The 13,237-nt window shown below is 43.4% G+C and overlaps 1 protein-coding gene across 1 annotated transcript in view; it reads left to right on the top strand.

The window, feature by feature from the left end:
• Positions 1-13,237, top strand: part of OXA1L (OXA1L mitochondrial inner membrane protein) — a 293,484-nt gene that overhangs the window by 120,171 nt on the left and 160,076 nt on the right. Inside the window, exon 3 of the mRNA XM_069633865.1 lies at positions 5,649-5,883. Within this exon, the coding sequence (XP_069489966.1) occupies positions 5,649-5,883 (235 nt within the window). The remainder of the gene's footprint in view (positions 1-5,648; positions 5,884-13,237) is intronic.

The following is a 13,237-nucleotide window of genomic DNA, read 5'->3' as shown; positions in this document are numbered from 1 at the left end:
ATCGTTTTCAATATGGGTTCAGAAGGGGAGCCTAGGTACCAACCAAAACGGGATTCACTTGCTTTTGTTATATCCTCGGGCCTGTAGGAAAAATAGGCCCCTATTTGTCGCCTTTATCGATCTGTCCATGGCCTTCAATGGTGTAAATCAAGGATCGCTGTGGTATAAACTGTGTGAGGAATTTTGACCCTCATTATTGGACATGCTCAGAAACCTCTATTCCAATACCTCTCCACAGGTTATATTAAATGGCTGTATGTCTAAGAAAGTCTTTACGTTTTAGGTGCTGTGGCAGGCGTTCGTCCTAGCACCATCCCTATTTAATCACTATATTTAAAATCTGAAAGACTCCTTAAAAAAAGCCAATGCATTTTCTCTGAAATTGCGATCTCTAGCCATCCAGTGGCTGGCGTCTGAAGGAGTCCAAGGATACAGGACATGCAAGCAGACAGACAAGGTATGAAAGGAAGTTGCAGGTCGTTGCCAAGTTTCTATACTCCCAGATAATTACATTTCAGTCAATGCTCAGAAAACCTTCCTCCATCTTGGCTTCGAGGAGGAACTATATTGTGGAACTACATCCTTGGTTCAGCTAATAACCTGAGAAAACTCAACGACAACTATAGTGCCTTTAACATCGATGGCAATATTATCAAAGTGGCCAAAGAAGTGAAGACACTACGTTTCTACCTAGATTCCACATTATCCCTAAGAAAACAAGTAAACTCCCTGGCCTCCTCCACTGCCTATACTGGCAAACTTATCAAAGCCTGCAGACCTTTCCTTTCACCAGCCAGCTGTATTATCCTAGCCAACGCCAAGATCCTGTCTAAATTGGACTACTGCAATGCTCTCTATGCAGGTGCTATAACAAGTACATCACCGATAAATTACAAACGCTGCAAAACAATGCGCTAAGAATGGCGCTGAACCTCCCACCCAGGGAGCATATATCGAACCTAAGAAGAAACCAAAACTGGCTAAAAATTACTGATCGGATTATACTTAAAATGGTCACTCTCACCTTCAAATGCCTAAATAATGCAGCTCCCCCATACCTAACGGAGAGAATCACTAGGAAATCATGCTCACGACCAACCAGAACAGCTAATTCCTTCTTTCTCCAAATTCCCAGATTCCGCCTACAAAAAGCAGGTGGAAATAGCTTCCCTGTAAAAGCAGCCAAGCACTGGAACGCTTTACCAGTTGAGCTAAGACGTGAGCAATCTTACAACAGCTTTAGGCATAACACCCGCTCTTGGCTACGACGCGAAGATAGATAACTCATTGCCCTGCTCGTTCGCCCTCTCCTCCTTCTTAGACCAACGATCTACTTACCGTAAGCACACTGTGCTCCTGTATATATCTGTACCATGTAAATTGTAACTATATACATGTATATATGTAAATGCCTCATTTATGTCAATTGTAACCAAGCTATAAGTAATCTTGACATGCTGTGCGCCCAGCTACCTAAAGGTTTGGGCGCCCTACAAATAAATAAACTATATCCTGGAAATGCTTAATCGCGGAAATTAAAAACTCATGTAACAAAGAACCCAATAGCTTCTCCCGACAATAAATCTGGCTTTTCTCTAAAATACAGTTAGAATTCTTAGCTTATCAAGAAAGCAGCGGCTTCCCGCTTGTGCACAGTTGTTTTGTGCCTGCAAGACTTGACTCTAACTCTTTCTCAGTCCTGCTTTCTCACTTTCACTCTGTTTCTCTCTGTTTTGCACACCCCATGCTTGCCCTCCCTTGTTCAAGCCCTGTAGCACCATTCTTTCTCGCTCCCAGTCACTCTATACAGCAAGGCGTTCAGCAGTTCCGGCTTCCTTAACCTCATTTGACCCCTATTGCATAATAGTATTTAGATCATCAATATGTGCGACTACTATCTGTGCTCTATCCAGTCTGTTGCGACCTTCTTGAATTTTGACTGAGCTTTATCAATGTCACTTGCCCCTCAGCTAGCCCCGCTCCAGACACTTGTTCAGGGAAGGCCATGAGATGGACGTTTGGCTACTTCTTAGGACTGGTAACTTCGGCCTACAGTACAATGCCACATGCTTCATACAGCCATTTTTCCAACTTGCAGCCCTTGTAACTGTGAAGTTGAGGCTCTTCCTTCATATAGCTTTCTAGCACTGAGACCTGAAAGGCGATGCAATAAAATAGTGTGGGTTAAGAACTTTGCTAGCCTTAGAGATCAGTTTTAGCTTTAGAGAGAATGATCAAGCCAACAACTGGCCCTTGCTAGAGTTCTAGAATTAAACGCCCCTTAACTCAAGGATTGTCATGTGCACGCAGAAACATATTGCAACTTGCTACTTGATGTTTGCATGCTTGCTTGGTGAAAAGAGTGAGATTGAAAAATACCACAAATGCACTTCGTTGGGAGTGTAGTCTTCATGGAGTAATCGATTTAAAACATATAAACACGCTTTGCATTTAATAAAGCACACACCAAGCCATTTTCTGCAATATTGTAAAATTCATTCAAGGTAACAAAAAAAAAGTTGTTGCAGGCAACTAAAAGCAACACACATGTCAAAATTATGAGGATGCCCACACATTCCCATGGATAGCTACTTTGTCTAATCTATGACTGAGCACTTGCCCTGGCTCTAACTAATGTAAGTGGGGAACCTACAGCATACCGCTCAATTTCTCGTTTTAATCGCTCTCGAAATTAGTTCACAAATGGGCTCCTAGTTTCAGAGTTGGGTGCCTCGGAAGGATGTTCTCTCCAGCGTGTGTTTGGCAATTTGTCTTCACACTAACGTTATGCATAATTTTGGGTACGTTTACCCCTGGTCTAAGCGTTCATGCTGGTCTCGATAGAGGTGATGATGCAGTTTGATGAAGCGCATCCTCACTTTGCACATGGAGGCCCCTTTACATAAAATGATACAGTACATTCACTCCAACACATGGCAGCAGGCTTAAAGTAATGGATCTGCTTTCTGTCGTGATGTGCAAGACTGTGTGCATAGAGCATGGTAGCAAAGGCATTTGACCGCTTCTTCTGTGCTGCAATACATGGAGTTTGCTAACACGTGTACTAATCGTTGTCTTGGAGTACCTTTGCACAGTACTGCACATTTCCATTAACTTAGTTGGTCATTGCAATCACTCAAGGTAACAATCAGGTGAAACTTGCAAGGAGCTGCAGACAAGTATTATATTTTGAAATTCCGAGGGTTGGTTGCAGCAATGGAATTACGGCTATATTTTGACCCTGCGTGTGAATTTAATGAAAAATAATACATACTGCTTTCAAATTGTATTTTAGATCTTAATTTTCGAAGCTGCTGTACAGTGCCATGAACAGTTTATTCATTTTCAGCCTTGGCTAGATACCCCTTTAAGATTGATTCATGCTTAAATATATGAACCCAATACGTGCAATATTATTACAATGTTATGTATTGTTTTATTTTATACCTGGACTAACAGTTTGGCAAGTTCTACTTTGCACATTACAATGAAAACAAATGTTTTGAAACCCATAATATAAGAATGAATGCATGTTTTCTAAATTAGTAAGAAGTTAAGTATTGGTAGATGCTATTATCGTGCCTTGAAACACTTGTGTATAGGCGAGTTATAAATGCCACATCATATTCTCTGCATAAGTATCAAGTATTCTACTGGAAAATGATTTACTTCTTTCGTGCTAGGTTCCTTGCAACGTTGGGTGGACAAAGCTAAAATGTTAAGCTTCGCACAGACAGGGTTTCGCCCGGGGTGTGGCACCTCTCCCAATATAATACAAATGGATTTCCTTTATAGGGAAGCATCGTCTCCCAGCGGGGGAGGTGTGGGGGGGCTGCATTGTACTCCTATTTTTGTAGATTTCCAGGCAGCCTTTGACGGTGTGTGCCATGAAAAGCTGTTGGGTTAAATGGAACAATGGGGGGGGGCACTGCTTGATTAATTACTGAGTATTCTTAAGGGTCTACGCTATGAGGTGATGGTGCAGATAAGGTTGGATGACCAGGGTGGTTTAACATCCCTAGTATGGACAAGTATGGGAGTTAAGCAGGGATGCACCCTGGCCCCTCTGTTGTACAGCATATACACATCTCACCTCCCGCTACTCTTTAATCAAGTTACAGGTTATTGCCCTAAGGTGGGGGCGGTGGACTGTCTCGTGTATGCTGTACGTGGACTATCTTGTACTGTTTAATCATACATTTAGTGGAGCAAGGGCAATGTTAGCTAAGCTGGTAGAGTATACTGTGGTCAACGATCTACAAATAAATATGGTAAAACCAAGGTCATGGTTGCTGCCCCTAAGACAATAAAATGCCCTGTGTTTAATACCAGTTTTGGTGTGTTAGAAAAGGTGCTAGGCAAGTTTGCGAACTATACGGCAGGCTATATGTTTGAAAGGGTACTTAACCTTTAGACCCAATGTTTGTGTTCGATGGCCCTTTAAGGCCTTGATGCCTTGGCTATGGTGGACTTCTGATGGCTTGATAGTATCGAGGGCTATTCTGGAAAAGGATCCTTAAACTGCCATCTTCAACACAAATTGAGTATATTATGTTGGTGCTTGGCCTGGTAACTCTAAAAGACCTGATTATGGCCAACCAGGGGATGTTATATTTAAAAACTAACTCTAGCCCGAAATGCCAATTACTTCTCCTGATGAGGACACCTAAAGGCTTGGGAAGGGTAACTAAAGGTAAAGATTTTAATAACTTGATTGACAAGCTTTGTCTAAATATGGCTTGGACCTCAGATTTTAAACGTGGTACCAGTTTTACCACTCTGAAACATATATTTAAAAGAAAACTAAAACTGGGGGACTGGACCAATAACTATTCTCACTTTTCAACCTTAAGAACTTATGTAGAAGTTACAAATGTAACAGGCACAAAGATACTTGATGCAGTGTCCAAGCTCCGCTGTTAGGTGGTTTCTATTGAAACAGGATTAACCAACTTCCTCTACTGGCAACCTGTGGGGCAAGTACAACATCCTGTGTTGGGAATGGACCTGCCGCACCTGTAATAGCGGGGTCTTGTTAGAGACAGCAAAACATCTGTTTACGGAGTGTTCTTATTTAGGTCTGGCTATTATGACCATGCAAGGGGGATTCGTGCATAGTTACGAATCTATAAAACTGGACACTTTGTACTTATCATCTTAATACTGAGGAGAGGGTGCAGCTAGCTCTCTACAGATTGTGGGGTATTACCTTGGGAATAAAGTACGGCTGACTACTGTGTGTTATGTAATATTTTGATGTTTGGATTCCCTTAGTTGACAATTTTTCACTTATATTAATTGATATTAATGTAGAAGCCTTAGACGGCTGGTATTTATAATATTAAAGATTTCAAATATTTTAGGTTCATTAGGAATGTCTCCTGAGGGGATCTAAGATTCACCTTTGGTCTTAAGGTTGATAAATGTCCCGATTGCTGAGTACAACCTTATGCATAATGTATGTTTTGGGTTGTTATGCTTATGAAATTGATTCTGCCTCATGTTAATGATGATTTAATCAATTCTGAATTTTAGTTTTCTCTGTTTTAGCTGATAATTATATAGCTATGACTAATATGTTTCAAATTGTAAAGTTTTAAGTATTAAATGTAAATTAATTAATAAATATCAAAATCAAATCTCTCCAGGTTCTTGACATGACAGACCCACCGGTGCCCCCAGCACCCTCCCCAATTAACCTCGATGCACCCTGGCCCATCAATACTGCTGCCACAACAGTGACTGATGTTTTGGAGCCGGCTAGAGAACTGACGTTAGCCGAGCTAGGCCTGTGCCACAGCACACCAGTGGGAATGGTGCAGAACATTCTGGAATACTTGCACTTGGAACTCGGGCTGCCCTGGTGGGGGGCAATTGTGGCAGGTAAGATTTATGGGATATTTTCCCTAACAGCAACAATTGGATGCATTCAAAATGAAAATTGCTTGCTTGCCGGTAGTCAAATCTGCTAGTCTCGGGAGCTGCAGATTGTTGCCGATTAAGATGCTCACGCTGGGCTTTTAACGCTAAAGTGGCTCTTGGAACAAGCCCCGTTTTTCTATCAAATAAGTTTTCAGGGCTTCATCTACGGAAATATATTTGGTCTTCAAAGTTCGTTCTGAGTCGTCCGTTATACCTGAGAGGGCTCTTCATAATCTGGCTAATTAGGGTGCCCTCGACTTCAACCAAGAGATGAGGAAAGATTTGCATCAGTCGTTTTTCTTACAGAGTAATGCACTAAAAGGTTTCCACCCAATATCTGGTATGCGTACCAAGGGGGAAAACTTACTTGTTTTTGGGAATGTCATTTCTTTATACATTAAGACCTCTTTTGCTGAATCTTCAATGTTAAAAGCCGTTGTCTCTGCTCATAAAGTCTGAAACCAGATTCGTAAGGACTGCTTTGAAAATGAGTTGTTTTCGGTCCCCTCCTACCCTTCCAATCACTCACAAGTGCTAACATCCCATCACTATTTCAATTGCCTAAAAATGTATGTATACGAACATAGTTGCTAACCATTAAATGCTTTACGTTCGTAATTGCCAGACCTTTAACAGTGCTGCCCCAAGCACCTTTCATCTTCAGTGTCCTGTCCTGCCTCGACGGCCGTGTACGTGAGTCTGGTCAAGTCAACATAAGCCAACGTTTCAGGAGGGGGATAAGGCCCCATTTGACCAATGATCGTTGCGCCACTTATTCATACCCACGCAGTAAGGACAGCACAAAGTGGTTTTCCAGAGGCATTTTCCTATGGATTGTCATCAAACAAACATTTCGGTCTCTGCAAGGCATTTTGTAAACACCATTGTGGGCTGATTTTCCACTCCCCACCGCCACATCAATCCCTCACTCACCCGTGTGAGAACATCTTCTTTGGTTAGATGATATACTGTGTGAATCCTGTCTTCCTTTCTCTGCCATCTCCTTTAAACACTCAAGGGGCTTGATTATTTTTTGCGGTTGTTATATAGTGCAATAAGCAAGGGAAACTAAGCTTCTCCAGCACTGAATATTTCATAGATAAACATGCATTTCTGACAATTCCCCTTTCATCAGATTGGGAAGTACAGATGACTTTTGGGTAAACCATGTGACGTTTAGTATTCCCATTCACCTATTCAGCCCTTTTCCAAATTGGCAATGAGTGGATGACCCTGAACTGCTGACCGCTAAAGCCTTTTCAAATACTTTCCTTGCCTTGATGGAGTGAAACTTCATCAGTGATACTGCTGTTTTACTTTTTTCAGTTTTTTGTTCTTGTAAATTAATATTTCTGATGCTTGTTAATCTGTTTAGAATCACATGCTGTGCATATAGTCCGACAGAGTATTGCATCTTGCCTTTCGAGAATCGAAAGGGGACGTCGAAATTGGCATGCCTGTAACACTATCCCTAACGTGACATGTAGTGTACCCAAAATTGCTCACGCGTCGTGGTCCCTCAGATTGTTTTTTCCACCCAGCATACTGGTCGCCTTATGCAGAGCTCGGCCGGAGAAATTGCTATTGTTTTCTTCGACCTTTGGTCATATATTGGTCTGCTGAGTCTTGGAGTCTTTTGAATCGTGCAGTGCTGACAGGAACGTTCCATTGCTTTTGCCTGGAGGCAGAGCAAATCTTTGCTGGTGACACCATAAGACCCACGACTCTTCGCAGAGCGAACGCGGAGTCTGCAGAGTCTTGGAAGTCGAGGGAGGAGCGGAAGAGGCAGTCTCACTGAGAAGAATGGAAATGCGTACTAATTCTCAGGCAGCCACGCGTTCCAAGGGGAGATTGCTACAACAACCGCACATACAACTGCAAGTATGGCGAGGCACGTCAGGCTCTGCTGCCATTGGTGAAGTGCTTGGCGGTGTACTACAACATCAAGTAAGTCTATGCCCTGCCATTCCTGAAAATAACACTGGGGGCATTGGCCCCAATTCGAACAGCAAGAACACAACCCTCTGGCCTGATACTGGCAGGTCCACCCCCGATACTTCTGATCACTCAGATCAGCTCACAAGAGTCACAAAAACATATGTTGACACTGGAGAGTTTTGGAGATCTCCCCCCAAACGGACAGACCCTGCCTGATCTGACACCTCTGGAGAGTTGCACCTGTGACCACGAAGCAGAGTTCTTGGTGTTTGCTCCGCCTGCTCGACTTGCTTTGATCATAGATGCGTGCTCGAAGGCTGGTCGTGTGTTCAAACGCCAGGGCATACCCCCGCTGCAAGTGCTAGCGTGGCGGTCTCTTGGGGCACTTTAGCAAAACAGAAAGGTGATGGCTGGAAGGTTTTGAATTAATCGTAACCACGGGCAAAGCTGTGGGCAACCCTCCAGACCATCGTTTTTCAGCCTGCCAAGCCATTACAGAAGGGGAAAAACCAAATGCAAATCAGCCTTGGTCCTACCCCAAAAGGGGCAGTCCAGCCCGAAGTGCTAGGTCACATCCCTTCTGCACGAGACCACAAGAATCCCCAGACATGTTTCAGCCTTGTTGGGCGTCATCAGTGAGGAGTAGCTTGGGTCTCTAGGCCCGGCAGCCTCGGGATCCACATCTGGGCATACCCGTCCCACTCGGGGTGACTTTAGCAAAACAGAAAGGTGATGGCTGGAAGGTCTCTTGGGGCACCTCAGTGTTTTGGCTTACTGAAACGGGACTGTAAAACAAGGGCTCTTTAACCCCCTCATACACCCTTTTTTTCGGCGTCGGAAACACCGGCTCAGAATTGGGAGGCTCTCCCCACTCCTACATGTTGGGCCGTGGGTCAAACGGACCAACATGTCCTAACATCAATGAAAACTGGAAACGGTTTGCTAAAATTCACATACCCCCCACAAAATGAGGAGTCCCTGCGTGAGGCTCTCACGGAACATTCACCAAAGAGGCTCAGTTGCACTGCTGAGTCGATGCTAAATCAAGCACTGGCGCAGGATACGTCTTTGTATATATGTGTGAGCCCGAAAATCCCGACGAGCCGAGTTCATCCATAGTGAAAGGTCCACTTAATGACACTTGACTTATCCGCTGATGAATGCCAGAACGCTCAATCTATGCCAGGAAAGTAACAAGGCCGAGAACTATACATCTATACAAGCCTTAGTTGCTGCAGTAAAGCAGCCCGTTAAGGGCCCACTGCTCTTCCTGGCTGCTTTCTGAATGAAGCTGAAGAGCTGGAACGTCGGTTCCCTGTAAAAAACCAACAAGGAAAAATTTGCTTTAAGTGGTTAATAAATTACTGCAACATCTGACAAAACTTAACCAATCAAGAACTGGGAAAAACACTGGAGATCCAACAGACATCAATCTGACAGGAATCGAAATGCAGGTTGGTGACAAAACCACTCGTCAGCAACAAGTGCCAAAGTGGGTTTTCTAAACGTAGGCGGCTTGATGATAGTGACTCTACTGGGATTAATTGCTCACAACAAAAACCTCACAAAAAACAGAGCCTACAAAAGCTGCAACTCGGCCATAACAACTTGCCTACTGAAAGAAGCGACGGAAAGGCAGTGACTGTAGTTACATTGTCATGACCACAGTATAACCGCAAATCATCATCCAACGTCTCGTCCAGTGAATCATCACTTAAGGAAAGAGATTTCACAAAAAATTGGCGCCTACAACACCAGGCCTACCCTCGTAGACCTGAGGCCCCCGTCACCTTAGAGGGCACCGTCCAAAAAAATCTTTCACGATCTGCAACCGATCCCGATATCTTCCATGTCGATGATGATTTGCCCGTTCATTAAAATCTACGAGCCAATGAAAGACAGTGTGAATGACCTAAGTACACTGGTTGCTTTGATGAATTGAAAGATGCTGAACTTAGAATGTGACAACAACCTTTTTAAACAGTTGATTCACGAATCCACTAATAAAATCGACTCTTCTCTGGCGGCAGTAGCAGACCAGAAACAGAACAACAGTTCCGGCAAAAAATTGTTGGCAGAGGTTGGCAAGGAAGCACTCCGCCTTCTAAAACCACACAACTGCAATGCACGTCCGTTGTTCGTCTCTTATGTGCCTAGCGCAAACTCTTTCAGATATGCAGGCTAGTATACCTCGATACAGGAACCAAACATCTATCTGCACACACGCAAAGCAATCACTTCTATACCACACAGACCTATGACTGAACCACCGGAAGTCTTCGGCGTTAAGGATCCACCACGGCTCACACAAGAATTGAATACAGACAAGGAAAAACGAGAACTGACCACTTTGTTGTGTATCAGGACCACGACGGAACCCTCGAAAGCTGTAGATGTGAAGGAAGTTCATACGCTTTGCGGCACCAAAATTGAGTCCTTTGCCGAAGCCTTAACAAGTGCACAATCAGTAAATAAAAGAGCAAAGACAGATATGCAAATTCCTACCACCTCTGAAGAACACACATCTCTAAATGATGGGCTCCCGGAGCTGGGTTCAGATGTTGGTACAACAGATGTTGCAAACGCTTACGTGTTTCCTATATTCAGTCGTAACCCAAAAGATGTGGATAAGCCGAGTGGTGCGAAAGTAGTACTAGTAAAAAAATAAAAAATGTTAAAGCAAAAAAAGGTTGAATAACCAACAGCTCTAGAACATTTCTTAGAAACATTAAAAAAGTTTGCTTTACCGTACAGGCGGAGCAATCTCGAGGTCAAACTGGGACCTTGGCCCTGAGTGACCCTAAAGCTGTTGATCATAAGCAAATAAAGTTCTGTCATACCCTCACCTAACACTGACAACTCGATTAACCTGCTTCACTTTTCAACCTATGAGGATGATGTAACCGAGATAATCCCAGCTCAAGATACTTCGTCTGTGTCGCCTGAAGATATACCTCAGATGACCTCGAAACACTCACCGATTCCTGGAGTTGTTGGGCCCACCCGAGTGTGCTCTTTTAGTCATGGCTGCTCTTCCCATGACCGCAAATTTCAAGAATCCCAGAAGTCCCTTGTTTACAACAATGTGCCAAAATTGGGAAAAGCTAGCCGAGAAATGTCCAGTGGAGAGTGTACCGGACCTGCAGCTGGGCTATTGGCCCTCTACATCGGCGAAAGCAAACATCCCCGCATCACAAAAACTTGAATCCAAGTCAATCGGAAAGTCCAATACACAAAACGGACCTTCTGCGCACCAAGCACAGCACCCGGCGAGAGATCAAGCTGGGAGGAATCCACATCACAGTGCCAGCGCAGTGGCCACTAAGCAATTGTTCGACAAATACTGTCTAGTATTGGAACGTATTGAACACAGCAGCGACGACTTTGCCCTAAACCGAAAGAACGTGCTGTGCTTGCTCAATTATGTCCGACTTTGCGGATGATCTAATCGAACAACATAAAAGTTATGGACTTTCAAAGAAAAATGGAATGACGTTGTAAGATTGCATATCGACTTCCGAATCCTATGCAACATCTTATTAGCGGCAGGTCCGGCCCTAATCTACATGGGATGAAGAACAATTTATCAGAAAACGCAGAAAATGTCGACTCTCTTTGACTTAAAAATAATGCTCGTCATGCTAGTTTTGGAAAGATTAGTGCAGGGGAGGAAATCTCGCGAATGCCACACTATCCAGAGTAGCATTGCCCCACTCAATTGAACAAATTAAATCACTTCTGCTCAGGATATCATACCCGCAGCGAATGGTATGAGCTTGGCAGTCACTTGTCCTCTCGTTGGAGGCGATAACGACAGGAGATGGCCTTCGAAAGCTTTTGCAGATCAGAATCAAAGCTAATGTCATGACATGACTCCGAAGGCCTGCACAACTGTTGCCTGTTGGAACGCTCAGGGCTTTGCACACTTGTCACAGTCTAACCGGCTGGAGGGACATGACATAATGTGTGCACAAGAAACTTGGCTATCCACTTACCCGACTATAGACGCTTTTGAAATTGCCTTCAAACCTGCCATTAAACTTAAGGGCAGACATATGGCTGGGCTCATGACGTTAGTACGTAAAGGTTCTGGATTTAAAATCATAGGCGCGCATTATCCCACGCCATATATTCAAACGGCACTGTTGCAGGCTCAAAATGCCAAAAAACTGAAAAAGTAACACCTTTTATATTATCAACATGTACTGGCAACACAAGGCCACTGGGGTTCCCTTATTCATTGACCAAATAACGAACATCGTAGCTCTTATTTACGAAAGGGAAGCAGCCCCAAAAATCTTGTGGAGACTTAAAAATAAACTGCCTGTAAGTGAACACAAAAAAACAACAAAACATCTTAGCTTCTTCTAAAGCAGCCTTCCAATGGTCCACATAGATGGAAAGCCGAAACATGCACATGCTGAATGGGAACCCTATAGGTGACATACCGGCAAGAGCAACCTGGAAGAGACTTCATCAAGAATCCACGTTGGACAACTTTTTCGTCTCAGAGGCTGTGCACATAAACGTAACGAAGCTACAAGTGAGGCATACGGTCGAAACCGATCATAATTATGTAATATTATCTATGGCCGTCAGTGTCTAACGAGAAGTAGAAATGGAATCTTGACTTACCTGTCAAATCAAGTCATGTCCGCTTACAACTCACTTAGGCAGAGACAAAAATGATAAAGCACGCCTACCAGAACGCGAATTGTCAACTCGAATATCATCAAATATTGGAGAAGGTTAAGGGAAAAATCAAGATCTTAAAAAATCGTGGCTTCAAAAACCGCCACATGTTTGATCTTGAGGCTCTTAAATTTTTTTTTTTTAAAAGCGCAAAATGAGAGGCGATATTGGAGCGTGTAGTAAAATGCATAACCGCGATAAGGTGGTCAGAACTAAAGCCATAAAACAAGCCTATAAAAACTGGCTTAAAGTACATAAAGCAACGATGGTGCAGAAGAATGCAGAAGTAATGATTACTAAAAATGAAAAATAAAACGTGCAAGTTTTTGAGCCTCATCAATTATCTATCTGGCCCTCAAGCAGCCCTGCAATCCAACATGGTAACCGAAAACGACTGGGTAACATACATCAAAAAAGGCCCCGCTCAAGATACGTTAGGTCCCCTACCGGTTCACTGGGACTTGATCTTTGCAAAAGAAGACATTCTTGCAACAATCAACAGAATAAGCTCATCACGGGCGCTCGGCCTGGATGGCCTTACAAACCTAACACTTATGAAAAACCCTCAAATATGGTCTGACTTTTGTTATGCCCTGTTGAAGAAAATCACAAATGAAAGAAATGTATTTATTTATATTATTTATCCGTATTTGTATAGCACGCAACAGCCCTGGGGCATTGTGGC

This window comes from Ambystoma mexicanum, chromosome 13 (genome assembly GCF_040938575.1).
Source record: "Ambystoma mexicanum isolate Mex_15411 chromosome 13, UKY_AmexF1_1, whole genome shotgun sequence".
Lineage (NCBI taxonomy): Eukaryota > Metazoa > Chordata > Amphibia > Caudata > Ambystomatidae > Ambystoma > Ambystoma mexicanum.
The sequence above is the reverse complement of the archived record's forward strand: the minus strand, read 5'-3'. Positions and strand labels throughout refer to the sequence as shown.